The 27176-nt window shown below is 55.2% G+C and overlaps 9 protein-coding genes across 9 annotated transcripts; 4 read left to right on the forward strand and 5 right to left on the reverse strand.

Annotated features, from left to right (window-relative positions):
* Positions 1-2037: 2037 nt before the first annotated feature.
* On the reverse strand, positions 2038-3806 carry M409DRAFT_16070 (uncharacterized protein; the record flags this gene model as incomplete). The annotated part of the gene is made up of 3 exons (XM_033803479.1): positions 2038-2094; positions 2159-3249; positions 3332-3806. 3 exons carry the CDS (start codon positions 3804-3806, stop codon positions 2038-2040), a joined length of 1623 nt encoding a protein of 540 aa, XP_033674688.1.
* A 1066-nt stretch (positions 3807-4872) lies between these two features.
* Positions 4873-6036, reverse strand: M409DRAFT_16071 (uncharacterized protein; the record flags this gene model as incomplete). Its single annotated transcript, XM_033803480.1, has 1 exon — positions 4873-6036. One exon carries the CDS (start codon positions 6034-6036, stop codon positions 4873-4875), a length of 1164 nt encoding a protein of 387 aa, XP_033674689.1.
* Positions 6037-6911: 875 nt separating this feature from the next.
* Positions 6912-8594, reverse strand: M409DRAFT_35123 (uncharacterized protein; the record flags this gene model as incomplete). The annotated part of the gene is made up of 4 exons (XM_033810349.1): positions 6912-7353; positions 7534-8201; positions 8298-8421; positions 8476-8594. 4 exons carry the CDS (start codon positions 8592-8594, stop codon positions 6912-6914), a joined length of 1353 nt encoding a protein of 450 aa, XP_033674690.1.
* An 864-nt stretch (positions 8595-9458) lies between these two features.
* Positions 9459-10136, forward strand: M409DRAFT_16073 (uncharacterized protein; the record flags this gene model as incomplete). The annotated part of the gene is made up of 2 exons (XM_033803481.1): positions 9459-9687; positions 9736-10136. The coding sequence occupies 2 exons, from the start codon at positions 9459-9461 to the stop codon at positions 10134-10136; spliced, it is 630 nt and encodes a 209-aa protein (XP_033674691.1).
* A 66-nt stretch (positions 10137-10202) lies between these two features.
* M409DRAFT_16074 (uncharacterized protein) lies at positions 10203-10844 on the reverse strand (the record flags this gene model as incomplete). The annotated part of the gene is made up of 1 exon (XM_033803482.1): positions 10203-10844. One exon carries the CDS (start codon positions 10842-10844, stop codon positions 10203-10205), a length of 642 nt encoding a protein of 213 aa, XP_033674692.1.
* A 286-nt stretch (positions 10845-11130) lies between these two features.
* Positions 11131-11507, forward strand: M409DRAFT_16075 (uncharacterized protein; the record flags this gene model as incomplete). Its single annotated transcript, XM_033803483.1, has 4 exons — positions 11131-11159; positions 11219-11284; positions 11339-11387; positions 11442-11507. 4 exons carry the CDS (start codon positions 11131-11133, stop codon positions 11505-11507), a joined length of 210 nt encoding a protein of 69 aa, XP_033674693.1.
* A 618-nt stretch (positions 11508-12125) lies between these two features.
* Positions 12126-18608, forward strand: M409DRAFT_62056 (uncharacterized protein; the record flags this gene model as incomplete). Its single annotated transcript, XM_033814999.1, has 1 exon — positions 12126-18608. One exon carries the CDS (start codon positions 12126-12128, stop codon positions 18606-18608), a length of 6483 nt encoding a protein of 2160 aa, XP_033674694.1.
* A 2656-nt stretch (positions 18609-21264) lies between these two features.
* On the forward strand, positions 21265-25396 carry M409DRAFT_48728 (uncharacterized protein; the record flags this gene model as incomplete). The annotated part of the gene is made up of 2 exons (XM_033811024.1): positions 21265-24958; positions 25209-25396. 2 exons carry the CDS (start codon positions 21265-21267, stop codon positions 25394-25396), a joined length of 3882 nt encoding a protein of 1293 aa, XP_033674695.1.
* A 1010-nt stretch (positions 25397-26406) lies between these two features.
* Positions 26407-26992, reverse strand: M409DRAFT_16078 (uncharacterized protein; the record flags this gene model as incomplete). The annotated part of the gene is made up of 3 exons (XM_033803484.1): positions 26407-26544; positions 26609-26680; positions 26744-26992. The coding sequence occupies 3 exons, from the start codon at positions 26990-26992 to the stop codon at positions 26407-26409; spliced, it is 459 nt and encodes a 152-aa protein (XP_033674696.1).
* Positions 26993-27176: the final 184 nt, after the last annotated feature.

The following is a 27176-nucleotide window of genomic DNA, read 5'->3' on the forward strand; positions in this document are numbered from 1 at the left end:
GAAGCCAATATTGAGCACGAGCAGCAGCAGGGAGGAAGGCTCTGGACGGGCGATGCAGTGCTGAGTCCGGGTATGGACCGTCTCTCATATGGCGGCGGACGAGGTGTTTGGAAGCGTGGGCAGACGACCGTGGGCGAGCAGACGACCGCTGGCGCTGCTTTGGTGCTGGCTGCAGTCGATGTTGGGCGCTGGCTGGCACAGACCCGATTCAATCGACGGCCGGCCTGAGCGCGTCTCCTCGTCAAGCTTTCGAGCTCCCGACTGCAAAGGGAAGGCTCAATTGCTGGCCCGCCGCGGCTACGTCCCGTCGTTGGCGCGAGTCTCAGAAAATCACCGGCCACCACCGGTTTGGCACCCAGACGCGTGTTGTGTCCACAAACACGGCCCGTAAACAACAGCGGAGAAGCGAAGATGGATTGGAGGACAGCTATCGATACGGGCACGGGCAGCTCTTTGATATTCATCCCTCGCCAGCACCGCCAGCTCGCAACGCTGCTTTTTGCACCTTCATCATCGACGACAAGCGCGAGGCGTGGGTGAAAAGATTCTCTCCCACTAACGCGCTCCTTCCGCTCGGAACATGCACGAGCTGCGTCCGGCACCGCGCCTCAACCATGCCGCCGGATCACGCTAGGCCGCTTTGACGCTGGCCCTTGCTTAAGCTCGTCGGCTCTTGTTCCTAGCACTGCCATTCGCCTCGGGTGCTACTGTGTGCTCTGGCAACTGAAGGCCGCGCGCTGCAGACCATCAGCAGCCTGCTGTCGCCGCCGCCTGCTCCTCCACCACCTCCTCCACCACCGAAACGCACGTATGCAATCCATCACACCCGCTTGTGACTTCGCCGCAGCCTCGAGCCGCGGGTGCGGACAGCATCTCTTACGCCCTCGCCCGCAACCAGCGTTCGACTCCCCCGCCGTGGCCTCGACTTGCCCCCCGCCAAATCACCACCACCATCTGGAGAGGCGTGGGCCACGGCGTGCGGCCTGCGATGGCGGCTTCCCCATTTAATCTCCGACACGGTTCGCTTCGTGACCCTTCGACTACCCCCGTTGCTGTGGCTTTCAGGCTTGTCTTGAAGCCTGCCGGCAAGACGGGTTGAGAACGATAGGATTCAGCCCCACACTCCTGGTCTACGGAACTCACGTCTGCTAGTGAGACACTCCAGGGTCAGGCCCGGTGCTCTTGCGCATCAACCCGTCCATCCTGCAGCAGCCAGCCGAGCAAACAGCATCGTCCACAAGTAATCCAATAGCTCCAGTAGTAGCCTGCCTCGATCCAGCGACATCACAGTGCAGCTATGTGTCACGCTCGCGTGCCTCGGGCACCACTCTCCACAGCAGAGTCTTCGTCGTGGAGCACTCCTTGAACTCGACTCCACGGTCTTCGGTCCGTCCAGGAGTCCCCCTTACGGCATGTTTTTCACATGTCAAAGCCACTCTCAGCCTCAACGAGAAACTCACCAAAATAGCCGGCTGGGTGCAGACGTTTCCTCGCAACGGCTTCGCAAATCCGATCAGCAAGGTGATGTACGTTCCTGGTTCGCAAAGCCGGCATCTCTCGCCTTGACTGTTCCAGATGGTTCGGCTGCACAATCATTCATGCCCTGCGTTTGGCGGACCCCAGGGAGGAACGTGTTTGACCCGCGATTGCATGTGAAAGGCAACCCAAGCTTTTGGGAGGTTCAAACGAGATCTGCAACTCTCCAGCTTGTCGTCCCGTCTTCCCCTGGCTCCCGGGCCGCCTTGTTCAGGACCATGGCCTTCTACAAACTGAAACGATCGTCATGGTGACACTTGACTGGCGCTCAACACTCTGTTGGTGGAGCGAGAAACGGCGTTTCCTACAAACACCGTCATCATCATCCTGACAGTCTGTGGCTGCTCTCGCAACTGCTGAACAGAGTGGAGCTTCCGACAATAACCGAATCTGTGTCAATCGAAACTTGGCTATGAGATGGAGCAAACATTCGACATATCCAGGTACCTGCGCGTCAATCCAGTGGAGTGCTATGCTACCACTGGATGTATCTCTCCACAATCACGACTTCTGCCCCTTGACGAATGCAACATAAACACCCCTGGCCGGTTGAAGTACCTACAAGGTAACAAGGTCAGTCAATCGTCTTTACGGCTTCTCAAAGGGGCTCGACAGCACTCACAATATCCGACTTGGTACCAGGGAACCCATCCATCCTGCTCTCCACCCTCTCGAACGTCTGGAGAATCCTAGTCACGGTGTACGCCATCTCAGTCAAGGCGAACTGCTGTCCAATGCATATCCTTGGTCCGCCATTGAATGGAACGTACGTCCAGGATTTCGGCGTCCAATTCTCCCAGCGTTCAGGTACAAACGCCAGATGATCCGGGAAGCCGCTGGACTGTGGAGGATAAATGTCAGCGCGTCGCTGCATCACAAACGTCGAGTAACCAATTGGCGTGTCTTTGGTGATGCCTATGGGTTCGGTCCCGTCGGGTCCACCACCGTGAGGTAATGTTGTGTCTTGGAGCGCGACGCGTACGTTGTATGGCACGACGGGGTACAAACGCAGTGTCTCGCTCAGCGTGTGCTGCAAGTAGCGCATCGACTTCAGGTCATCATAAGTGGGTACGCGATCCAACCCGACACGGTCAATAATCTCCTGGCGGAGTTTCTCGACTACCTGTGGGTGGTTGGAGAGTTCGTAAAACAGCCAAGAGAGAGTCACGGCCGTGGTATCCCGGCCTGCCAGAAGCACTGCGACAAGCTGATCCCTTAGCACCTGCCTGTCTCTGGTGTAGGTGGCAATGGCGTGAAGGAAAGTATAGCCGTCGTCGGATTTCGTCTTCTTCTCGAGTTCATCTTTCGGCAGTGCAAGAGCTTCGTCGATGTATCGGTCCACGAACTTGTTCAGCACGCTGAGGGCTTTGTGGAACGACGCCTTAGGTTGAAGTCCTTGCAAAGGTCCAGCCCTGGCGATGATGGCTTGCACTCGCTGAACCTCAGCGAATGCTCTTGCAAACTCGGCTTCTCCATTCTGCAGACTGCCGACGCTCCTAGCGAAGAGAAAGTCTGTTGCTGCGTCCAAAGTGAAGCGGAAGAACAGATCGTCCACTTTGACTGTCGCGTCACCATGAGTTCCATTCAAGAGAGGCAGAAGTTCCTTGACATGGTGCTCAAAGGTATGCAAGTCCGACACACGATCCTTGATGAACTGCGGCCTGAGCAGCTGGCGACTGTCGTGCCATTGCTGTCCATCGGTCGTGAAGATACCTAGACCATCAATCAGCATCACCCACCCTCAAGAACAACAACATCTCCTTTCGAACATCCCAAAAGAAATCTTTCCACTCACTCAACCCCAAAAAATCCTTCCACTCCTTCCGAAACTGCGGCCCCTTCCCATACTCCCCAAACTGCGTCGCCAAAATCGCCTTGACATTCTCCTCATCCGCCGTAAAAATAATCCTCTGCCCGACCGTCACCGCCTCAACCGTATAGGGCCGTTTCGGATTCCCCACGGTGCGGAACAACTTCCACCACAGCTCATGGTTCCTGTGCTGCGAGAAGTACCACAGCGCCTGCACGAGGAAGCCGACGTTGAAGGGCGTGTAGGTGCGGACGATGGGCGCTTGTTTCCCGAGGCGCCGGATCAGGAGGGTTTGTTGCAGGTGGTGGTGGAGTTTTAGGAGGTACCAGGATGTGAAGAGGAGGAAGAGGATTGTTGAGGTTAGGGGCGTGGTGTAGGGGCCGAGTTGGAGGGAGGTGTAGGTTAGGAGGGCGTAGAGGACTGTGAGGGGGAAGATGCGGTCGAGGAAGGAGCGGAGCATTTTTGCGTTTGTTCGTTCTTCTTTTTTTTTTTTTGGATATTAATGCTCGAGAGATTTGTAGGGATGAGGAGTCCGTCCGCAGCCAGCCGGTAGTATTGTCGTCTCGTCCTCCTTTCGCAACGCAGACCTCAATCGTCAAATCTCACGCCTCAGGGTACGTTGCCAGCAAACACAACAAATCCCTCTCTCAATAATAAGGAAAACACGACGGAACGAGACGAACACCTCCAAATATTAATATCCCATCTCTATCATCCCCACGTCAAGCGCGCCATGAAAACCCGTGCTGCGTGACGACTCGCCACCACAAAATCGCCCTTCTCATCATGTGCCATCCATGCTTTCCCCATACTTACTCCACCCCTCCCCCTCCTCCCAGAAAAATTAAACCGCGGCTGGTTGGCTCATCAGCTCATCAGCTGCAAGCGAAGAGTGCCGCACGTACGATTCCGATGAAACGAATCACATTGCGTGCATTTGCTGCTCGCTTAAATGCATATTGCATGAACCGCCTGTTTGATATTTTGTGCACGAAAAGCCCTATCTTGAATCGGGGAATTGCAAGTTTGCCCATGTACGAGAGTCTCGTTCTCGCGTCTGACGCTGCGTCGGCTCAATGGCAAGCCGCGGCGGCTGTCATCTGTCAAGGGTGGCTTGGCTGGCATGTGCGTGCCAATGCCCGTGGAACGCGAGGCATAACGACGGTAGTTGGTGTCATACATGGATACGAGGGGAGGATCAGGCTGAAGAAGTCGAATCGAGAGCTCAATACACGGCATCTGAGTGCGCACAAACGAAGAGAGATGAAAGAGAGTGCAGCAGAAAGCCCTACCGGCATCGTTACCTGGTATCCTGATTTCCTGCTATCATTTCCATGCGCGACGCGCGCTCTCAATGTTTCTCGGGCAGCTTTCCGATACAGCATCTGAGTGTAGCCCCGTCGCATGTCTTTCCATCATGTCCATGTCGCTTGATCCGTAATGTAGTCATCTTGTCCATCCAACGCCTCGCTGAAAGGGTATCATCAAAGTCATCCACCCATAATCTTCACTTCCTCGTTGCATGCTCAACCCAACAGCTTCAACCCAGAAGGAGCCCTGCTTGGCTGCTTCTTGTCGATGCCCGCCTGAGTGTTCGCACGCAATGGGTCCTTCTCATCCTTGTTCTTCTTGTTCTTCTTATCGTTGTTCTTGCCCTTGTTGTTATCCTTCTTGACGACGGGAGCGACGTTGGCGGTGCTGCGCTTGATTGTGATGGGGTGGCTGCCGATGTACTTCTGACTCATCTCGCGAGCCGCCTTGAAGCCGAGCTCACTGTCATTGAACTCGACGAAGCCGAATCCCTTGGACTTGGTGGTACGCTTGTCGCGCACGACACGTGCTTTGCTGACGTCGTACTTGTCGAACGCTTTGCTGAGCAGGTCGTCGGTGACTTCGCCAGCGAGGTTGCCAACCATGATGCGGAACTTGGTAGGGTCCCACTCGAGCAGTGACTTGTCCTCCCACGTCTGTCCTCCTCCCTTTCTCACCACAGTGACGTTGTCGTTGGCGCCCTTACCCTTGGCGTCGCTGCTGTCGGTGCCGGTCGCAACAGTTCCACGTTGGCCGATTGGTGCTGCATTGGCATTGTCAAGGCGGTCGAACTTGCCGCTCTTCTTACCTCGCTCCTGCTGGTCTGCGGGAGCATATGCCGACTGCCACTCGGCGATCTGCTGCTCATACTCTGGGTCGAAGTTCGCATTCTGAGCTCCGTAGGTCGTAGTAGGAGGTGGCGGAGGTGCGAAGGGGTTGCGAATCTGCGGTGGGCTGGCCTGATACTGCTGGTATTGCTGCTGCTGTGGCTGAGCGTACTGCGCATTGTAGCCTGGTGGATAACCATACCCAGCGCCATAGCCTGAGTTGGCGTATGAGTTGTTGTACGCCATTGCCTGGTGTTGGTAGGCTTGGTAGCCGCTGTTGGTGCCGTACGAGTTGTAGCCGCTTTGGTCGTAGTAGTTCGGGTAGTAGGCAGGAGCTGCCTGGTTCGTCGCAGTGTAGTAGTTCGAGGGAAAGCTACCGTAGTAGCTGTTCTGGGCGTAGTCGGTCGTATATCCTTGGGGATATGTCGAGTAGTGGTGGGCGGGGTCTGCGGTCTCTGCGCCGTAATAGTTGGTATGTGGTTGATATCCACTGTTGCTCATGCTCTGCTCGCTGCTGCCGCCGGCGCTGTTCTCCTTACCCTGGTGCGCCATCCCTGCTCTTTGCTGCGATTGAAGTGGAGTACTTACCTAGAGAATTGTTATCACAGAAAAAGAATTTGCGGGCGGGTGGTGTTGGTGATGTGAGGTCGAATTCGAAGTTGAAATCGAGAAAGAGCTCGAGCGCACGTGCCACCATCGGCGTTCCCTCGACGAAGCCCGTTAGCGCGAACTCTATCTCAAGTGAACCTCTTGCCTTTCTCGATCCCGGCTGCTCACCAACGTACGCATATCCCATGGCGTCGATCATTGCCATAGTCCCTACGAGATTCCTGGGGATGGATTGCAATACTAAATTGCTTGTTTGCTTCACATCCAGATTTGTAAGAGCAACCCTTCTTCCAAATGAACTTTACTCGAATGCGACCTAAGAACAGACAGGTGAGTTATTGTCCTCCCTAAATTAGTGAACCTCTATGCATCCCCACCGCACATCAATGTACACACATCCCGTTGCCTCCATGACGGCCATGGTTCCCTAAGAGTGCCTTGAAGATACTGCGCGAATCGTCACTACCTGGTTACCTCACACCCAGAATTGTAAGCGAAATCACCTCCAAAGGCGCTCTGTCAAAAGAACCATATGAATTAGACAGGTGAGTTCTGCTCTCCTCCAAGTAAATATCCTACTATCCCCGAATGGGACCTAAGTCTCGGTAGAAACTGTGCTCGTGACAAGCCCTATCTGCACAGGCAAGGTGAGCATTCTCCCAACTAGCGTTCCATACATTATATTAAAGCTCCTATGTATACTCCTTGCAACGGACTCAACGACCAAGACGACGGTCAGAACAGGGTATCAAGCAACCGCAACCAAAAACCTCGTCCTGTCCAAAGAACACACCAATCCCACCCCTTCACTCTCACCATCAATGCCCATTCATCAACGCCATCTCCTTCTTCTCCACCCTCGCCGCATCCTTCCCCCCATTCTCCCCCTCCCCCTTCTGCGCCTGCACCGGCATATTCGCCATCCAACTCGGCGGCGTCATCCCCGTCTGATCCTGAATCGTACTAAACAGCGGCGGCAACGCCTTGAACAAATTCTGAATCGGCGCCATCGCCCCCTCCGCTCCACTCCCACCACCCTCCCCACCCCCCGTCGTCCACACATTAATCTTCGGTTGCAGCCCATGAATCGCCCTGGCGTTCTGCTCCGCCAGCCGCTCGTACGTCCCCTGCTGCAGCATAAGGAACTGCATCAGGCCCTGCGGCCCGCCCATGACCTCCGCGAGCTGCCCGTACGCCCTCGCCATCTCGCTCAGACCCTCCGCTTCGCGCTTGCGCGCCACGTACGCTGCTTCGGCCTCCCTGGCGCGCTGGACGTAGTTCGCCTCCGCCTCGCGCTCTTTCATGAGGAACATCGCCTCCGCCTGGCTCTTCTGCGCGATGAGTTCTGCTTCGGCGTCCTTGGTGCGTTTGTAGTTCATCGCGTCCGTGTCCTGCGCGCTGCGGTAGTAGATGGCCTCCGCCTCGGCTTTCTGGTTGTACATCTGCGCATCCGCCTTCTTCGTCTGCGTGTACAGATCCGCGTCGGCCTTCTGCTGCGCGGACTCCTTGGCGATTTTCGCCTGCGTGACGGTCGTGGCACGCAAACGTTCCAGCTCCATCTCGGCGCGCTTCTCCTCGACGGCTTTCTGCAATTCGGCATCCTTGCGTTCGGCCGCCCGCTGCGCGGCGATCTGCTCGAGGTTGAGTTCGCGGGAGATTTCGATTTCGCGCGTGCGGAGTTTTTGATCGGCGTTGGCCTTTTCCACCTTGCGTTCGGTTTCGAGCACGGCGGTATTGGCGTTGATTTTGGCGATGCGTTGCTTGGCCTCGCCGTCCTTTTCGGCTTCGCCCACGCGGCCGATCATACGGGCGTTGGCGACGTCGACTTGGGCTTGGGACTGGGCTCCCTCGTGGGCTTTGCGGGCGAGGCTTTCGAAGTACTTGGAGTCGCCCATGTCTTGGAGTTCCTTGACGTTGGCGTTGTAGATCCGGAGACCGAATTGGTCGAGTTCCTTTTGGACGCATTCGATGACTTGGGCCTTGAAGAGACGCCGGTTGTTGAAGAGCTCTTCCATTGTCATGTTGCTGACGATGGAGCGGGTTTCACCCTCGATGATGCCTTTGACGATGTCTTGGACGTGGTTACGGCCGGTGGCGACCATGCCACCCTTGCTCGACTGGACTTGGCCATCCGAGTCGCCAGTGAGGAGGATCTACAAATGATAAGTGAGTAGTTCGCCCCCTGGAAAGATGGTATCACATACAGAGTACTTGGTCAAAGCCTCGATCTCATCCTCCGGGCCGATGGTGAAGACGGCCGGAAGGGAGAACTGCAGCTTCTCGCTCGTCATGGCCTGCAGGGACATGCTGAAGTCGAAGGGCGTGATGCTACTCAGGGGTTAGAGATGTGCTGCAAAATGAGCTTTCACGGTGATGGCGAACCTGATCTTGGTGACTTTCTGGAATGGATACACGAAGCTCTTCTTCGCAATCTGTACCTTGTCGATACCTGCGCCGGTGATGGCGAGGTACGAGTTCGGCTCCGAGACATGATACCACATTCCCATGTTGGCGGTGTTGGATTGACTTGGCTTTCGTAGCTTAGGTTCGTGCAGTAGTATACAAAGGTCAGTGACTGAAGTGAGACACAGGAGAGAGGGAAGTTCTGTGGAGTAGGAGAAAGAGAGGAAATCATTATATATCTCCTCACACCAACTCATGTGATGGCTTAGATTTCTGGTCGTGGTGGCTCACGCCTTGCAATGCCCACATCGCTAGTGAAAAAAGACTCCGGTCAAAGCATACAGTCACACTGGTCCAAGAATGCCGTATGCCGCAGCTGAACGGGATGTCGGCCATAGAGATGTGTGTCAATGGATTTGCGGCCTTTGTCGACATGCGAGACCAAGGCGCGCTTACCTCGTGACCATGATGCCGAGAAAGCCAATAGAAAGCTGTCAGTGGCGAAGTAAGGCTGAGCTCATGCAGGAACACAGGTCGGGCGGCCTCTTTGGTGCACAGCAAAGTGATGCCTGGCTTCATCTTACCTTTTGGCATTAATGCAACAGGGCGAATTCCGGCAATGTTGCGAGTGGTTCTTTAATTGCCGCAGTCGCAGTGCTCGTAATGATGGCGCACTCCTGGCTTTGACTTCCTGAACTTCGAATCCGCTTCGACGAATCAATTGCTGACCAAAGGCGAATTGCGAGTCGCCTGAGGCATCAGTACCGCTTTTCCTCAAAGTCTCGCACTCGTGAACTGTGTCGCATGACCATTTCAGCCTTTCTGCATCCCTTGAATTCTCCGTCATATTCTCGTCCTCAGGCCGACATAGCCGTACTGCCTGCCGAAAGCCGACTTGTGGGAGCACAGCGACTTCTTAGCCAAACGATTCATTTCCCCCCGAGGATCGCTTCCAAGCACAAATGTCGCAACCACCGTCGTATGAAGATACAGTCGGCGAATGCGATGCGAAGTATGACAATCATGATGTCGATTCGAAAGTGCCGCAACGATTCAGCATACGGGATGAAGTTGGCTCGTCGAGGTCGCAGCATGTTACGGCATTGATATCCAAACTCTTGCCTCAGATCAGGGAACGAGCGAAAAGCGGGCTATCAAAGACGGTTTTATTGTTACTCCCATCTGATCAAGGTCCGTAGCATAGCGATTATGATGGTTCCAGCGACTGACGACTGCCAGGCGATGCCAGCAAGAGGGGCGAGCTCGTAGGCTTTCCGGAAGACGACAGACCGATATTGATCCAGCTCGAAGGTCGCTACGATGGAACCCAGTTTTGGACGCAGCGAGAAGCGCTGGACCTGCTGAAAGAGCAGATGTTGATGGAGTTGGGAGGTGCAATACCAGCGCCTGCAGTTGAGCAAACGCCTCCTCCACCACCAATCGAATCGCAGCCGAAGTCTTCATTTTGGACTCGTAAGCAAAGCAAAGCGCCAGAAGCCAGACCTATTACAAAACAGCCCAAGCCTCCGGTAACGGTGGACGTAGAGATGGACCAGGTCAACTTCCGCACAGAGACCGAGTATGGGCTGTTTGAGACCATCAGGGGTAGAGCGGTGCTGGTGACGGTTGATGTTCGATAGCGTCGAGACTGTATATCGGCTTGCGATCTGCGTTCAATGATCTGGCGTGAAGGCGTGACAATGAAATCATCCCGCCGCTTCGTCGTCAACCGCCTTTTCTTCAACCTGCTCCTTCTTCTCGCCCTCCGTATCGAAGCCCAGGTTGTCCAGCTGGCGTATCAACTCGTTGATTTTGATGACTTTCGCAAACTGCTCCGGCAGCAAGCTGTCGCCCTGTTCCTTCTTGTCCTTCAGTTCACGAGCCTGCCTCAACTTCTTCGCCAGCTTCCGTGCCTCCTTGGCCTTCTCTGCCTCTGGATCTGCTTCCGCTGTCTTCTCTGCAGCTGGCTCATCTGCAACCTTGCCACCATCTGCAGCAGCCGGCTCTGCCCCGTCAGCCTTTCCAGCCGCATCTGCAGCGGCCTTCTTCCTGGCCTCCCTTCTCTTTGCGTTCTTGGCAGCAGCCGCAGCGGCCTTGTGTGGTGCTAGCGGCAAGTCCTCACCATCTGCTGCGGCTGCGCCAGGTACACCTCCCTTGCCTCTGTTCTTCCATGCCTCAGCAGTTCGATTTTTGTAGACCTCGACATCTTCTGGCGGCTTGTATCCAGGCTTGACTCGAATCTCCTTGCGAACCGAGCCGTCTGCGCGAGTGGATGCGGGAATGACAGATTCGCCGTTGCTCAGTTTGCGGATGCCTGACCGGGTGGTGGAGTCCGTTGGAAGTGCCATGTTGTATAGTTGACAGGACCAATTGTGAATGTAGGCAGTCTCCCAACTGCTGCCGCAGCAACAGCGACTGCAGGTTGTGAGTCTATGGGTAGGAAACAGACGACTCGATCGTGAGAAAGTCGCGACTCTAGACTTTCCTCAGCAGCCAATCAGCGTAAAGCTGCTTAGCCCAAACTCCCTCCTTCTTCCGACAATTCAACCTCCACCTCACTGCCTCCCATTGCGAGCAACCACACGATCCAGCACCTTGCGCATACCTCTCGACACCTCCTTTCCTCTGCCAACCATGTCGGGCGTTCTCAGCGGTCTCTACTCGTACGTGCCGCCCCTCCCAGGCCTCCCGAGCGCAGCCATTGACTAACCACCACCCCAAGAGCATTCGTCAAGCGGAACTCGATCTTCCTGGCCACAATCTTCACCGGCGCCTTTGCAACTGAAATGTAAGAGATTGAGGATGTGGAAGGAGCATGGGCATAGAGCTGAACGGAATGCAGCGCATTTGACACCGTCTCGAACAAGGTCTGGGATCAAATAAACAAGGGCGTACGTGTGAACGACTCATACAGGAGAGGACGACTTCACTAACTGGGGTGTCAGCGACAATGGAAGGACATCAAGTACCGGTACATGCAGGCCGGCGATGATGAGGACGAAGACGAGTAGCACGAGCGAAGCAGTGGCAGACTGAGGAAAGGCGAGGAAGCCGAATACGCTGCATCACATGGGCTGAGGGGCAATCACGAAGACATAAATTCCACGAGAGACAAGGCGTGTATACTATAGAGCGACTGGGCAGGAATGCTCATTGCGGTCCTATGTGAAGATATTCAGCCGAGCTTGAGCTAGCCTGAGCTGCCTTTTCCCAACACCGCGCAATCACATGCTTTCTTTACTACAATCTTGAAGATACTCAGTGACTCCTGCGTCGAACCCACCTCTGTTGTCGTACTGGAAGGCGCTTGGAGGTGTTTGTGATGTTTGCTTGCTCTAGGCACATGTACGTCACTGAACGCGGAACTCGAAGCTCGCCAGCGTGAAGGCACATGCACAGCAGCAAAGCAGCTTTGATGCCCGCAAGTCATCACCGCCACCACCGCTGCCCGAAACATCCAGCCCTCAGCACGCGACCCGATCTACTCCAAAATCTGACTACTGCACGCGTGCGACCGAGTTGCGACAGCAATCTGAAGTCCAACCCATGATTTGCGCGGCCTCTGAGGCCTCACACCGACCACAGCCCCTCCGCTCACGCCTGCTGGACTCCCCCCACCCAGCACCACGATGATGATGCAGTCCTTCTCCCCCGAGGAAAAGGAGCTGAACCGACGACTACTCGAACTACCTTCGTATTTCGATAACCGCTTTACCCATGCCGCCGACTGCGACCTTAGACAAACCCTCTTCCGATCAATAGCGAAAGGCCGAGATGACTATCTTCGCCTCTTCTTCCCCGCTGGACCGCCCACTGACCGGTCCAAAGCATGGTCTTTGAAAGATGCTCAAGGCGCGTTGGAGGGCGCCGAGTATTCGGCTGCCGCAAAAGGCCAAGCATGTGGCCACATCTTCAAGAATGGAGAGAGTACATATCACTGCAAGACGTGCGCTTCAGACGACACCTGTGTCCTGTGCGCAACGTGCTTTGAGTGTAGCGACCATGAGGGGCACACCGTCTTGATCTCAGTCTCGCCTGGCAACAGTGGCTGCTGCGACTGCGGTGACCGCGAGGCATGGAAGAAGGAAGTCCGATGTTCGATACATACGGCTGGAGAAGAGCCTGATGGGCAGACTGCCAAGAGTAGCGGCAAGGAGAAGGAAAAGGTCGCTACGGGCTCTTCAGGCTCACAGCTTCCCGTGGATCTGGTTGAGTCGATCCGAATGACTGTAGCGAGATGCGTGGACTACCTGTGCGACGTCTTCTCCTGTTCGCCTGAGCAGTTGAGGCTACCGAAATCAAAGACTTCTATTCTCCAAGACGAACGGCTGGCGCGCCTGTCACACGTCTACGGAATCGAGACTCTCGAGGAGAACCCCGAGTTTGCGCTGGTGCTATGGAACGATGAGAAACACACCGTCGACGATGTGCAGAATCAAGTTGCTAGAGCCTGCTCGAAAACAAAGCGATTTGGGCTGGAGAAGGCTATGGAAGTCAACGATGTCGGCAGGTCGGTCGTTCAGTACTCCAGAGACTTGGAAGAGCTTTTGCGGATGGCGGAGATCATCGAGCAGCTCAAGGTCACAGTAACTATCAGGTCAGCCCGGGACACCTTCAGAGAGCAGATGTGTTCGACTATTATAGACTGGATATCGGATGTGTCCAGCGGATCAGTGGGCGACGAACCACATCTTTTGAGGAACATTGTCTGCGAAGAGCTTCTGAAACCCTGGAGAACTGGCAGTCCGGCGAGCAACAAAGACATTGGTCAATCAGGCATTGACGATCATGAGACCGACGAGAACGACAGGTTGACTCGGAGATACCGAGCATACATGGCACCTCTGCGGCGGGCCGCAAACGTAGTTCGACTTGAGGTCGAAGTTGAGGATCCTGTCAACGATGATGATGAAACGGAGAATAACGACGACGACGACGATGAGGATGAGGATGATGACGAAGACGATGAAGATGATGACGACGGATTTGGTGACATGGACGTTGACGACGACGATGATATGGGATTCGAAGTCGAAGATCTCAGAAATGGATCGAACTCGGCTGTGAACGAAGGCGTTGATATGGACATCGATATTCTGGACGAAGGCGAGGATGATGTGACTGGCGCTCTGGAGGCTACGTATGCAGGATACCCGCCTCCTCCGCCTCCTCCAGCTCCCTCTAGTCAGCGGAGAAGGATCCTGACACCCCAAGATAGTGACGAGGGAGAAGGCCCTGAGCAGCCAAGACCAATTTCCAACGAGCCATATGGTAACGTTCCACGGACACCCAAAGTCAAAGGCACAAAGAGACTACGACCTAGCAAGCATTGGCTCGAGAAGCCGGAGGGCTTCAAAGCACCGAGACCAACTGAGCCTTGCGAGGATCTCTGGCAGCGTGTTCGGCTTGATTTCCTCATTCTTTACGACTTGCGGCTGTGGAAGACTTTGCGAATCCACCTTCGGCATTTGTACATCACGACAGTGGTGACGATCCCACATTTCAAGCGCATCCTGGGCCTTCGATTCGCCGGCCTTTACACGGCGCTCGCACAGTTGTATCTTGTCGCAGACCGGGAGCCAGATCATTCTATCATAAATCTGAGTGTCCAGATGCTGACCACGCCTACGATCACGCAAGAAGTCGTCGAGCGGGGCAACTTTCTTACCAATCTCATCGCAATCCTCTATACATTCATCACAACACGACAGGTCGGCTTCCCGGAGGATGTCAATCCCAAAGCTACGCTGGCGTTTGACGCAGGGGCAGTCACTAATCGTAGGATATTCCATTTCTTCCTTGACCTCCGGTGGTTGTTCCAGTCTGAGCTCATCCATCAACGAATGCGGTTCGAGCCTCGCTATCTCCTACAATTCCTGGATCTCGTCAAGCTACACCAAGGTGTTTGTCCGAACTTGCGCGCTACCGGCGAACACGTCGAGTACGAATCCGATGCGTGGATCAGTGCCAGTATGATTGTCAAGGAGATCAACAAGCTGTGCAAGCAAGTCGCCATCTCATTCGCCCCGGATACCAAATACGATGATGGCAACGCCAACTTGCAGCGTGCTGTCCGGACAGTGGCCCAAGTAGCCATGATCAACTCGTTTGGATATGAACGCAAGCGCTTCCACGCTGCAGAGCTCAAGGATGATCTAGCATGGCATTCAGTCGGACCATTTGAATATGATGGAAAGCTGTACAGTGTGCCACGACATATCGTTCAGTCGGAGCCGATGAGCTTCCATCATCCATTACACTACCTTCTCTCGTGGCTAATCGAGAACGCCAAGAGCATGCGAAGGGAAGAGATGCGAGCACTGCTACACTTTTCTCCTGCAGACCTCAAGGATCCTTGGAATGTCACTCGAACTGCTCCAGCTCCACATGACTTGACTTCCGACGAACTGCTGAGTGCGATCTTCGACCATCCGCTGCGTGTGTGTGTTTGGCTTGCACAGATGAAAGCTGGAATGTGGGTCCGAAATGGGATTACCCTTCGACACCAGGCCCATACATACCGTGGCGTATCACATCGAGACGTCGGCTATCAGCGCGACCTCCTGATGGTGCAAGCTGGACTGGTGCTCTGTGGCGCCGAGACTGAACGTCCAGGAGAGAGGTTCTTAGCTCAGATGATTGATCGCTTCCAAATGGAAGGCTGGGCGAAGGGTAACTACGAAGTCAACGCCGGATATGAAGAGCCCCAGCAGCTCGACGTCTTTGAAGACTTCTACCACCTCCTGGTCATAGCACTCTCGGAGCGCGGAAATCTGCTACCGAGTATCGATGCCAAGGAGCAGCATGACAAAGTGCTACAGCATGACATTGCTCACGCCCTATGCTTCAAGCCACTGTCATTCAGCGAACTCAGTCAAAGGGTGACGGAGAAAGTCGGTGAATCAGATGACTTTAACCGTATCCTCGAGAGCATGACTGTCTTCCGCCCTCCAGAAGGCCTTTCGGATACCGGTACCTTCGAGCTGAAATCAGAGTACATCGAGCTTGTGGATCCATTCTATGCGCATTACTCTCGCAATCAGCGCGAGGAAGCCGAAAACATCTACAAGCGGCACATCGCCCGCAAGACTGGCAAGACGGCTGAGGATGTCGTCTATGAGCCAAGGATGGAGCCTATCAGAGATGGACTGTTTGCCAGCATGTCGGCTTTCACAGCAACGCCCCTATTCGTTCAAGTCATTGGAGCTGCTCTCAACTTTGCGATGAACGTCAAGCAAGCAGCGCCGAAGGTACAAGTCACACGAGTGGAGACATTCCTACACGTCGTCCTTCACCTATTGTTGATTGCTGTAGTGGAGGACAAGACACCCGAAGGATCAGAAGATGGCTTCGTCAAACTGGCGTCTTCCACGACTTGCAACTTCAAGGGACACGACTACGTTGCGCTTAGCACACAGACCACCGTCGTCACCTTACTTTTAGCCCTGTCTGGCATGGACGAATATGCCTCTTGCCATCCTGCGATCAAGCACATTCTTCGGAAAATGCACTTGCAGCGACCAGATAAGCTGACCACGGCCATGGGCCCGTTAGGTGCGATACTTGATCGATCAGACACTGGCTCACCAGCCTCGCTTTCTGCAGAAGACAAAGACCGCAAGAAGCAGGAAGCGCTCGCACGACAGGCCAAGGTCATGGCGGCAATGAAACAGGCACAGAACAGCTTCCTTCAGAACCAAGGATTGTCTAGCTTTGACGATGAATTTGACGATCTTGAGGATGATATGTCCATCACTCAAGAACCGGAAAGCATCGAGCAGCGCAAGACATGGAGCTTCCCAACTGGAACGTGTATACTCTGTCAGGAGGAGACAGACGATCAGCGCTTGTACGGTACATTTGCATTCTTGGGGGAGAGCAGCATTCTACGATCAACGCCAATTTTCGACGAGGACTACATCAAAGAAGTGCACAATATACCAGAGAGTCTGGACCGCCCAGCAGATGATATCCGGCCTTTTGGTGTAGCAGGAGACAACAAACGTCCAGTCCAGAAGGTCAACCCCGACGGCAAGATGGTCACAGTTGAACGACAAGGTCTGTCCAAAGCGTTTCCACACCAGAACGGCATCAAGGGGCCAGTCGCTACTAGTTGCGGACATATCATGCATTACAATTGCTTCGAGCTGTACTTGACTGCCACACACCGTCGGCACGCACAGCATATTGCTAGGAACCATCCGGAGTCGATCGAGAATAAGGAATTCATCTGTCCACTCTGCAAAGCACTTGGTAATACATTCTTGCCCATCATCTGGAAGGCGAAGGAGTGTGCACAGGAGCATGAGTTGCACGCCGCGAAGGGCTTCGCGGATTGGATCGCTGAAGCGCCTTCGCATTACTCCGCCGACCTCTCGTTCTTCGACAGCGCGCCGGCGGCGAACCACCATCAACAGCAAGTTCAGGATTTGTACTCGAATCGCTCGTTCCAGTACGTGGCGAGCATGTTCGCGCCGTCTCTAGTCCAAAATATGAACGAGCTATCGTTGGACAACAGCAACTCGCCCACGAGCGCCCATCAGCATCGATATCCTCTGCGGCGAGGACATACACTTCAGCGACTGTTTGGGCTGACTTCGTATGGCAGTGCGAGTCAAGGGCAAGTCTTCTCAGGCGGTGATCCGACATCATCCCCGACATCCGACCAGAGCAGGTTGAACGAACTTCTCAAAGCCTATACCCGCATGGAGGATTCGATCAAGCACAACCATCTATCTGAGGAGTTGAGAGAAACACCTGGACTGGGCCCGCAGCCAGTCTCAGCAAATCCAGTCGTTGCCATGTCTCGTGCCGTTGGACTATCCATCTCTGCCTTTGAGATCTCGCATCGTGGTGTCTGCAACGATCCCACGGCCACATCTCTGTTGGCAGAATTGCCTGAGCAAGTCCTGACACACTTGCGAATCATGTCAGAGACGACAGAGTCCTACTTGGCAGTCAACGTGCTCAAGTCTGGCTCCAATCACGTGGCTCGAGACTCGATCAAGAAGCGCGATATCATCACTGCCCAGCTCTTCGGCGTCGAGTCGGAGTTCGATGAGACGCGGGTGCAAGCACACGTCAAGATGCTCTTCGAGGACGACATGTTCTTGTTCTTTGCCGACTGGCTAGCCTTCATGGCACCCACTGTCTCAGAGGCGTCATCGATCATGCAGTTGTGTTACTGGGCGGAGATCGTCAAGACGCTATTCGTGTACTGGTCTATATTCGATGATCAAGGCAATTCACAGGACGCGGGCGAGACGAGCGAGCAGTTCAAAGCCGCCGTCGAAGAAATGAACCTTGGGGTTGGACTCGACGAAGGCCATACCACCGACACGACCTTCGCCCCGGCACTCCGCCAGGTGGTCAACAAGTACGCCCTGACCTTCCTGCGCAAATGCGCCGTGCTCATGCTCGTCCGCTACGGGCTGGACTTCGACTGTCCCTACAACATCGACCCCGAACTGCCGGAACTCCAGCGCCTCACCGCCCTCCTCCACATCCCCTCCATCGACGACCTGTGCGCGACCTTCATCTCCCGCACCCCCAGCGGCGCCAACCTCCGCAAAATCACGGCGCGCTGGATAAGACAAGCCGCCTCACACCCCAGCTTCGAAGATACCATCCGCCTCCCGCACCCAGCCATCTTCGAACTCGTCGGCCTGCCCAAGAACTACGACACCCTCACCGAAGAAGCGATCCGGCGACGCTGCCCGACGACCGGCAAAGAAGTCACGGACCCCGCCGTCTGCCTCCTCTGCGGCGAGATCTTCTGCTCGCAGGCCGTGTGCTGCATGAAAGACCGCAACAAAGGCGGGTGCTACCAACACATGGAAGCGCACGGGGAGAAGACGGGCCTCTTCATCAACATCCGCAAGTGCATGGTGCTGTTCCTGCACGGGCCGGGGACGGGGAGTTTTGCGCACGCGCCGTATTTGGATCGGCATGGGGAGCCGGATCCGACGCTCAGGAGGCATCATCAGTTGTTTTTGAATCAGAGGCGGTATGATAAGTTGTTGCGGGAGGTGTGGTTGGGGCATGGGGTGCAGACGGTTATTTCGAGGAAGTTGGAGGGGGATGTTAATCCTGGGGGGTGGGAGACGCTTTGAGTTTGTGGGGGAAAGGGGAGGGGAGGGGTGGTGATGGGATTGAGAGGGAGTATCGGTGGTGGTGGTGGTGTTATCGAATGGATCATGGCCCCAATGATGCGGGCGCACAAGGCGTCTGGTGTTGAAATGTCCGAGGCAGGTCCACTGCTCCTCGCGTGACCACTGGATATGATGAAGACGACGAGACAGACATTGCAGCAGCGCTTTTCATCCGCACGGATCTACGATATCGCATTACTAGGCATACACTTTTCGTGCTACATCCCGAGGCAGCGGTCTCTCTCTCATCATCGGCGACTGAAGGATATGACAATGGCGCAGACCGAGAAGTGAGGCGGGCGGCAGCAAGCAGCCTTTCGTCAACCTGCTTGCTGCATATGCAACTTTTCCGCCCGCCCTTCCTCCTCGGCAGGGTGATGGCTCTTTTCGTGGTTACTGGACATTTGCCTTCCGTCGATGATCGTTTGGAGCTGTTCGTCGACTTATTCGTTTGGTCGTTGCAATGCATTGCATTGCAGGGCATTTCGGGAGCTATATTCGGCGATGCAGTGGTGTTTGGGACTTGTGCAACGACGGGACGTAGGTCAAAGGCGTAGGCGTAGGCGTAGGCGTAGGAAGTGGGACATGCGGACGGACGGGATGGTTTTTCTCTAGCTTTGCATTGGAGGGGATTTTAGACTGCATTGTTCACCGCAATTGGGTCAATGAAAGGGGTTTTCCATGTGTCTTTTTGTGATTGGATGATTTTGTAGAATTTCTTCTTGAATCCCTTGGTGATGCGTCTCAACTGCAGTTGGAGGGGAGGTGGGTGCTGTTGTGGGCAATTGCAGCTTGTGAGTGTGGGCGTGAAGAGCCGGTCTGACGTGCTAGGCGGTGGTGGCTTTTGGTAAGGCGGAGGGTTTGGTTTCGCCGGGTGGTGGAGGGGCGTGACGTACGGGGCAATTATTGTGACTCTAGGCATTGAATGAATGAATGAATGAATGTCGAGAAGGGGAGTATTGCAGGTGGTTAGTCCTAGTGGTACTATTGTTGTTGTCGAGATAATACTGGCATTGGGCCCTCACGCAATTTCGAGGCCATCTTTGAGTTTGATAGATGTGATTGGAGGTCATGGGTATAGAAAGAGAACACAATGCAAAGTAGGCTCTTTCGATAGCACCATCACTTCGCATCTCTTCGCATCCGAATAGTATCATGTCCATGTTCCCGGGCAGAGGCATACCTACCATCATGGTCGAGGGCTGTCAACTTCGCCGATATGGGCTTCATGTACCTCGTCGACCTCGTTACGTTGCCAACCAGGAGGCGAGCGCATCGTTCACATGCCCATGATCGAGTGAGTATACGCGCAACCTGGGAGAGTCCCGAAGCTAGGGCGAAGCGCCGGTGGGTGAATGGACCACGTCTCCTAGCAGCGTGTCCGTCCGGCGGCGAGCTGTCGCTGCCAGGGGCATGCAGCAAGCAAGCAGGCAAGCAGGAGGAGGTGCAGAATGCGGGCGTCTGCTGGCGACACGAGCAGACGGCACGTATATGTATGCGCAAGCAGATGGAGTGCCGAATGCAGCTTTGATTGACTGCCGAAGTGAATGTTAATCAATGTTGCCAACGCTGTTGCGGTCAAAGTCGTCCAACCCATGGATGCGGGCCTGTCAGAAACGTCGTGAGCTTGCCGTGCAGGGGCAGCGCTACAGTCTGAGCGCGCCCCGAGGTGCCGTGCGGAAGGAACGACTTGGGAAGGATCCCCTGGCTTGTTGCGCACCACCAGCCGGCCCTGGCCTGCTACACCCACCCTCCCACACCGCGCCAGGAACCTCTTCAGCAATCGACGCTCCCTCTTCACGAGTCGCTTGGGCATTGCTGCTGCTGTTGCGCTGATCGTCTAGCATTGGCCCAGGACGCGACCGAGACTCGATCCCCGACCGGCCGACCGACATCTCACGACATGAGCATTCCGAGCACACCCATACACACAGACGCCGCGTTCACGAGGCGCGCAAGCATCGCCCCGGGACCCTCGAGCCTCTTATCACCCCATTGACGCCATCGCCTTCGCCTTCACGGTTCGTGCTGGTCACGCTGGAGATTGAGTTGTCTGCCCACGAGGGAGCGAGGGAGGGCAGATAAGAAACGCTGCGCTGGTCCTGGCCGCAGCTATATTCGTTGCCCATATCGCGAGCGCGCATCCCGAAACGCTTCCTCCATGGGAGCTGTCGCAGCCGCGGACTCAATCGGGCAGTAATAACTCAGAACAGGACGCATTGAGACGACACGAAACGGACAATCAAGCTTTCGCGACTCGCCTGTCCGATCGTTGCACCGCGGCGGCTGTGGAGCTGTAATCCTGTAACTATCCGTGTGTCACCACCAGGCACCGCCAACGCCCAGCACTGCTGCGTCCCACGAGTCTCTCACCACCACCAGCGGGCGCCACCGCTTTCGGGCACAACTGCAGCGTCCCAGCGCCCACGCACGATTCGGTGCACGCAGCCGATCGGCAACCCGCATGAATCTGCGAACTCTGTAGGGCTGCAGTGGCGGAGTCGAGAGCGAAGGAGGCAACGACGTGTGAAAGGGTTGTTCGGTGCGTCGTGTGTCGTCGAGGGGCCCTCGCCAGAGGGAGCGTGCGGATCGTGGTTGTGAGCGCCATCCCGAGACAATGCAGGCGGGCACGGCCGTTTCAGCACCAGGAGCACCACCACCGCCGCCGCCGCCCTCTGCCCCGTTTGACTTGGACCCCAGCACCACCACCGCCGCCTTTCTGCCCCAGCGTCGTCAGAGCCACCGCAGCACCTCGCTCTCCTCCGGCAGCGTCGTCACCGTCAACCGTCCGGGCTCCATCTCCCGCATTCGATCGCAGAGCCCGGCCGCCGATGCCAACTTGATACCACTGCGCCTGGGCCGCGATCCCATGTCCAATGACCACAAGCGTAGGAAGAGCGTCGCCCTCGATCCCAGTGAGCACTCGGCCAGCGACTCCGTAGGCATTGGCGCCGTAAACCGCTGGTCCCAGTCCACAACCTCCAGTCTGGCCAGTCAATCGCGGAGAAACCGCTCCAGCAGCGGTGCTGTTCTGTCTTCACTCGTAGGGCAGTCATTTTCACCCAGATCAAGGCCCCACAATGCGCTGGATGCGTCTCCGAGAGCGAGCCCCCATCGGAAACATGTAGCCAACAACTCTGGATCGCTTACCGGCAGCCCGCAACGCAGTCGACGGACATCCACCTCACGAGCCGACATCACCACCTCCCTAACCGCCTTACCCCCGCTACATACCACTCCCGCCCTCACGGATCCCAATGATACCGAATCACCTTCCACCACCCAGACCCTCCAAACCCCATTGTCGCAGCCTACGTACTCGTACTCCCAAAACGACTATTTCGACCACGACGATGCGCTTGCACCTTACGGCATGGCGAAGACTAAACGAGTAATGATGGTGCGGAATCACACGGCGCCAATGCAGGTCACAAATACAAGCACAGCCGCTGGCTCAGAAAGCCAGGAGACAATAAAGCAGGCCGGGTCTTCGTCATATGCAGAGCGCGAGCGAAGATCAAAGGGTCAAGATGAAGGAAACAGCCACAGACGACCGCGAACAAGAGAGCGAACAGAAAAGGATAAAAAGACCATGCTCTCGAAAGCGCTGCAAAAAGCGAACACTGCAGTACTGTTGGACAACGCTCAGAATTATGACGGCGCATTGGAGGCATACAGCGATGCGTGTGATTTGTTGACGCAGGTCATGGACCGCACATCTGGCGAAGACGATAAACGGAAATTGGACGCCATTCGAGTGACATACAGCAATCGGATGGAGGAGCTGCGAATACTCGTTCAAGAACGACCTACAACATCTGAAGAGAAAGGCCTTCCTGCGAGGCCGATGAGTGAGGATAGCCTGTCGTTGAAGAGCCCGCAAATGTTGAGTCCAGCAGGCGGCGTTCAACTGGATGTATCGCCCATGGAATACACCACCACACGCAGCACATCTGACATTCCCCGACTGTCTTATCCGCGTAACGACCGGGACAGCTTTTTCCAAAGGACGATGGAAGCCGTGGCCAGCTCAGGCAGTTTTGATACGAGTCACGACGATGAACAGCAGACTGTAGCAGGAGCGCAAGTCGAAGACCGCGAGCCACACCAGCCTCCAAGAAGAACATCCGTTCACCTACCTCCTCCAGAACACTCTGAATATGTCCCGCGACCGCTTTCGCCGAGGAAGCCTCGTTCACCCAAACTGCAACCACAAGTAGAAGAATCGTGGCAAAGGGAGATTGACAGAATCAGGAGCAGCGAATCAGATCGGTCGAGGGATCGGGCTGACAGTAAGGATTCGACTTCGTGGTTGGATACCATCGACGAGTCAGGGGATTCGTGCTCTGACTCGGATGACTTCCACGATCAGCAGGGAAATCGACGAAAGCACATTCGTGACGCGAGCAACGAGACGGATCCAGATTTCGATGCGGCCTTCGATGCAGCTGTAGAAGCCGCCTATGACGAAGGTCTTGAGCCTGATTTAGAGGCACGAAGAAAGCGCTTGACCGCGTTGCGACGCGTACAGAATGAGTCTGTACAAATTCCCGCATCGGAGATCAATGAGATTCTGCCGGGAGAGTTTAACTCAACGAGCGTGCTTGACCTCGATCCTGATGACGAGGAAGAAGAGCGGATTCTGGACGAGATTGCGCATGACTACGGGCAAACCTTCAACTTCGACCTTAAAACCAAGTCGGCGCTGCCGCGCCAGTCTGATTCTAGTGGCTACTCGAGAAGCACATGGCAGAGTTCTTCGTTGTCCGATCGCGCCACAGCTGCGACGTCTCTGTCGACCGTTGCGGAGGATGGGTTATCAAGTCGATTATCAAAACCGTCTGGCGCAGGCTCTTTCTCACGAATACGTGGCGAAAGCACGGCGCTGCCTCCTCCCACTGCACCTCCAAGCGGAGCGCTTCCTCGGCCACCTAGTGCGGGTAACAACCACACTTCTGTGCGCAGTGGAAGACTTTCTGGACTAAATTCCAAGCAGCTCAAGATTGAGACGTCACCGCAGCCTGCGGCTCGCAAACGTGCTTCGACGTTCCATCACACGGCCAGCCCGTTCCTCGAAGATGAGGAAGACCAGCATGAGACTACATCCGAGAAGGGGGAGAAGATTGGCGAGATGTTGGAGCCTACGCAGTCGGATGCCACCCATGACAACATCTTGCAATCGCCGCCCTCGTTGGAGTTCCACCAGGCTCTGGACGAGATGACCGGTTCGAACGAGCAGCAGACGTTGGACTACAGGCCGAGTTACGAGGAGGTGCCGTCGGAGCAGAACACGTCGAGACCGACACTGTTCAGGAAGAACAAGTCTTCGGTGAGCTTACGAGACCATGCCGAGCACACTGTCCTGCTTGCATCACCTGATCCGGAATCTGGTCCGTCCCTTGTGACACCCATGAGCTCGACTTTCATGAGCTTTGCCTCAAGACGCAACCCGAACCCGCTAACGTCGCAGCGCGCGAATGTACCGTCGCTTGGGCAATCCTCGTTCGAGAGTCAGCAGGCTGGCGGCGGTATCTACCTCTTCGACACGTCGTTGTCTGCTTCTGTGCCGCCAACCTCGCCACGGTCACCCAACCTATCACCGTTACCGACCGGCCTGGAACCCTGTCCAGAGTCCTACCTATTGCGGCCGTTCTGGCTTATGCGTGCTCTATCACAGACCATCACACACCCACGAGGCGGTTTCCTCACTACCAAACTCTTCGTCCCTCGCGAGTCATGGCAGACACGAGGCGTCAAGCTGAAGCTGGTTGAGGACAAGGTCGCCAACTGTGACTTGCTGACCGCTGCGCTTGGTCGCCTTGCAGGTGTCGATACGTATGACGCCGATGCGGTCGCGGACGAACTACAAAGCTTTGAAGAGGTGATGGAGCGAGTCCAGGCTGTCCTTGCAAAGAAGCTTGGTAGCGATGTGGGCGTGCATGGGGTCAATGGCATGTTCAAAGACGCGTCGGCAGCCACCGTGGCGACGGCCATGGGCAATGCACATGGACCCGATGGTGCGCCGGCCGACAAGGCGGCGAAGAGCAACTCTGGCAAGAGCTACCTCACCTCATGGCGTAAGCTACGGAACAAGAGCTCAGGAACTCCACTCTCATCGGGATCATCATCACAGGCATCTTCGAGACCCGCGGACAAGGAGCAGCACTCGATGCCTTCGGTCCCCATGACCAGCTTTGTGCCCGTCGAACGTCGAGGCAACAAGAAAGAGGCGCGAAATCTGGTGTTTGATGGTCCGAACAAGGAGTACATGGGTTCCCTGGCCCGGCTATTCGACGGCGTGCAAATACTCGGTAAGTCATCATCCCACTAATCCTCACCCCGACACCATCCCCAACCACAACCAGCACATCTTGCAACGTCACCATCAGACCGCTTGTTCAAAGGTGTTTCTCGCTTCGAAGCCGATCACTTCACAACCCCTGTCCTCGCGTACGAGAAGCGTGCATATCTCCTGCACGTCAGAATTGCGGCCCCCAAGCGAGCTGTTCATGTTTCTCCCACCAAGGATCATTAGAGCTAATTACCTTTGCCTCTCTACAGATCAGATAGCGCGCCAGGTCGAGGATCCGGGGCTGAAGCACTCGTCGCCGACGCACGTTGGCCTCGAGCTTAGCATTCGGCACGCAGCCGAGTTCTTTGGCTTCTACGTGTGTCGGTTCGTGTTGGGCGATTTGAATGCGTTGATGGAGAAGTTTGTCAAGCGTGGGACGGAGTGGGTGCTCGCTTAGACGCTGGACACGAACTGCTGCAACATCGCCAAACGAGCATGAAGGCTTTTCGGAGAGCAATTCCCGATGACCACGACAGACGACCACGACCCTGGATATCTTTTTCTTCGATCACACCTGCCATTTATGGGGGACCAACGAGGATTGTGTGAAACGAAAAATCGACTACCAACAACGAACGGCTGAGGGGGATCTTTTTATGTTTGTTTTTTGAAGAAGAAGTGGATCTTGACAATTCTGCGACTGACCCTGCCACAGTGGTCGCAAGGAAGGAGAAAAAGGAACTCTAGCGAGGGTTTCTTCGTTTGTTGGATTAGTACAAAGAGAAGAAGTTTGACGATTTTTGATGTTTGTGTGTGTTCATTCGACGGCTGTATGGAAGCGGATCTCTTACGGCAGCCGAACCAAAAGAGACAGAAAGAGGGAAAGAGAGAAAGAGAGAGAGGAAAAGGGGCCTTCGCTTGTTTTTTGTTAAAGCTACTTTGTTTGTTTGTTTGCCTGTTTGCTTCATGTTGCATACTTTTTCTGATGCTTTTTCGAGATGCGGCGATGATATCCCCACCCCCTCCCGATTGTTTTTTGGATTTAGATGGATGGATGGGAGGGAACGTTAGATCGATAGACTAAAGACAGAGAGAGAGGTGTGTGCTATTTGTTCATGTAGATGGATGAGATGGATGTGAAGGAAGGAAGAGGGAGAAGGGTAGATAGATTATAGGGATTTTGTTTATGAGAAGGATATAAGAAATCTTTCTTCGTTCTTCACTTCCTCCCCTCCTCCCCATCTCTATCAACTAACCAACCAACACATTCATTCACCGTCCCAAAGCCCCACAACTCTCCCTCCTCAACCTCTTCCCCCCTCTCTCCCCACTCCCCACCACCCCTTCATTTCCACCGCTCTCGCCATCCACCTCCCCCTCCCACTCACTAGTCGCCTGCAACAAGTCCCCCTCCGCCTTCCAGGTCTCAATCGCCGCGGCCGAGGAGATGATTCGTCTGTTGTAGAGTCATTTCCCCAGGGTGTAGAGGGCGCGGGTGAGGGATTGGATTTGTTGGATTACGGGGAGCGGGGACTCGGTTTGGGGTGTGTGGTGTTGGCCTCGGGTTGTGAGGGCTTTGGAGAGGGGGGTGAGGGAGGTGATGTACTGTTGGGAGGGGAGGTTAGTTGGTTGGGGGTTGGTGGGGAGGGGAAGGGGGATGGGGACGTACATCAGTGTAAGGCTTCTCGATTTCGGAGGTGGTGGTGAGGTTACGCCCGTTGAGGGAGGGGGATTTGTTGGACTGGATCAATTAACATCAAATCAGCAACCCTATCCCAAAACAACCACCGCATTTCCGACTTACACCTCCACACCCCACCCCCGCCAAAACCGCCCCGACCTGCCATCCGACACTCTGGATCATGCCCGCCGTGTTGACCGCGTGCGTCGTCTCATTTCGAAACTCGATCAGTGTGTTTGTGGCGCTTGCGATCGATTCCTTGAGGCTTGTCAGGTCGGCTTGTAGAGCTGCGTTTGCGGGCGTGGTGGTTGCCGTTAGGAGTAGGAGTGAGATTGTTGCTGGAAGGAGGTTTGCCGCTGCTGGGAGTTTCATTTCGTTTGGATAGGTATTGGACGATGTCGTTGGATATGGATTCTAGGAAGGTTTCGTAGAAGAGGGGTTGTTGTTGGTTGGTGTTGATGGGAGGGATGTTGTTAGGGTTGAGGGCGGTGGTGGAGGCCATTGTGTTGGTTGTTGTGGGTGGTTGTTCTTGCTTGTTGACTTGATCGTTGATGTG

The sequence above is a fragment of the Zasmidium cellare genome, assembly GCF_010093935.1.
Source record: "Zasmidium cellare ATCC 36951 unplaced genomic scaffold M409scaffold_1, whole genome shotgun sequence".
Taxonomy (NCBI): Eukaryota; Fungi; Ascomycota; class Dothideomycetes; order Mycosphaerellales; family Mycosphaerellaceae; genus Zasmidium; species Zasmidium cellare.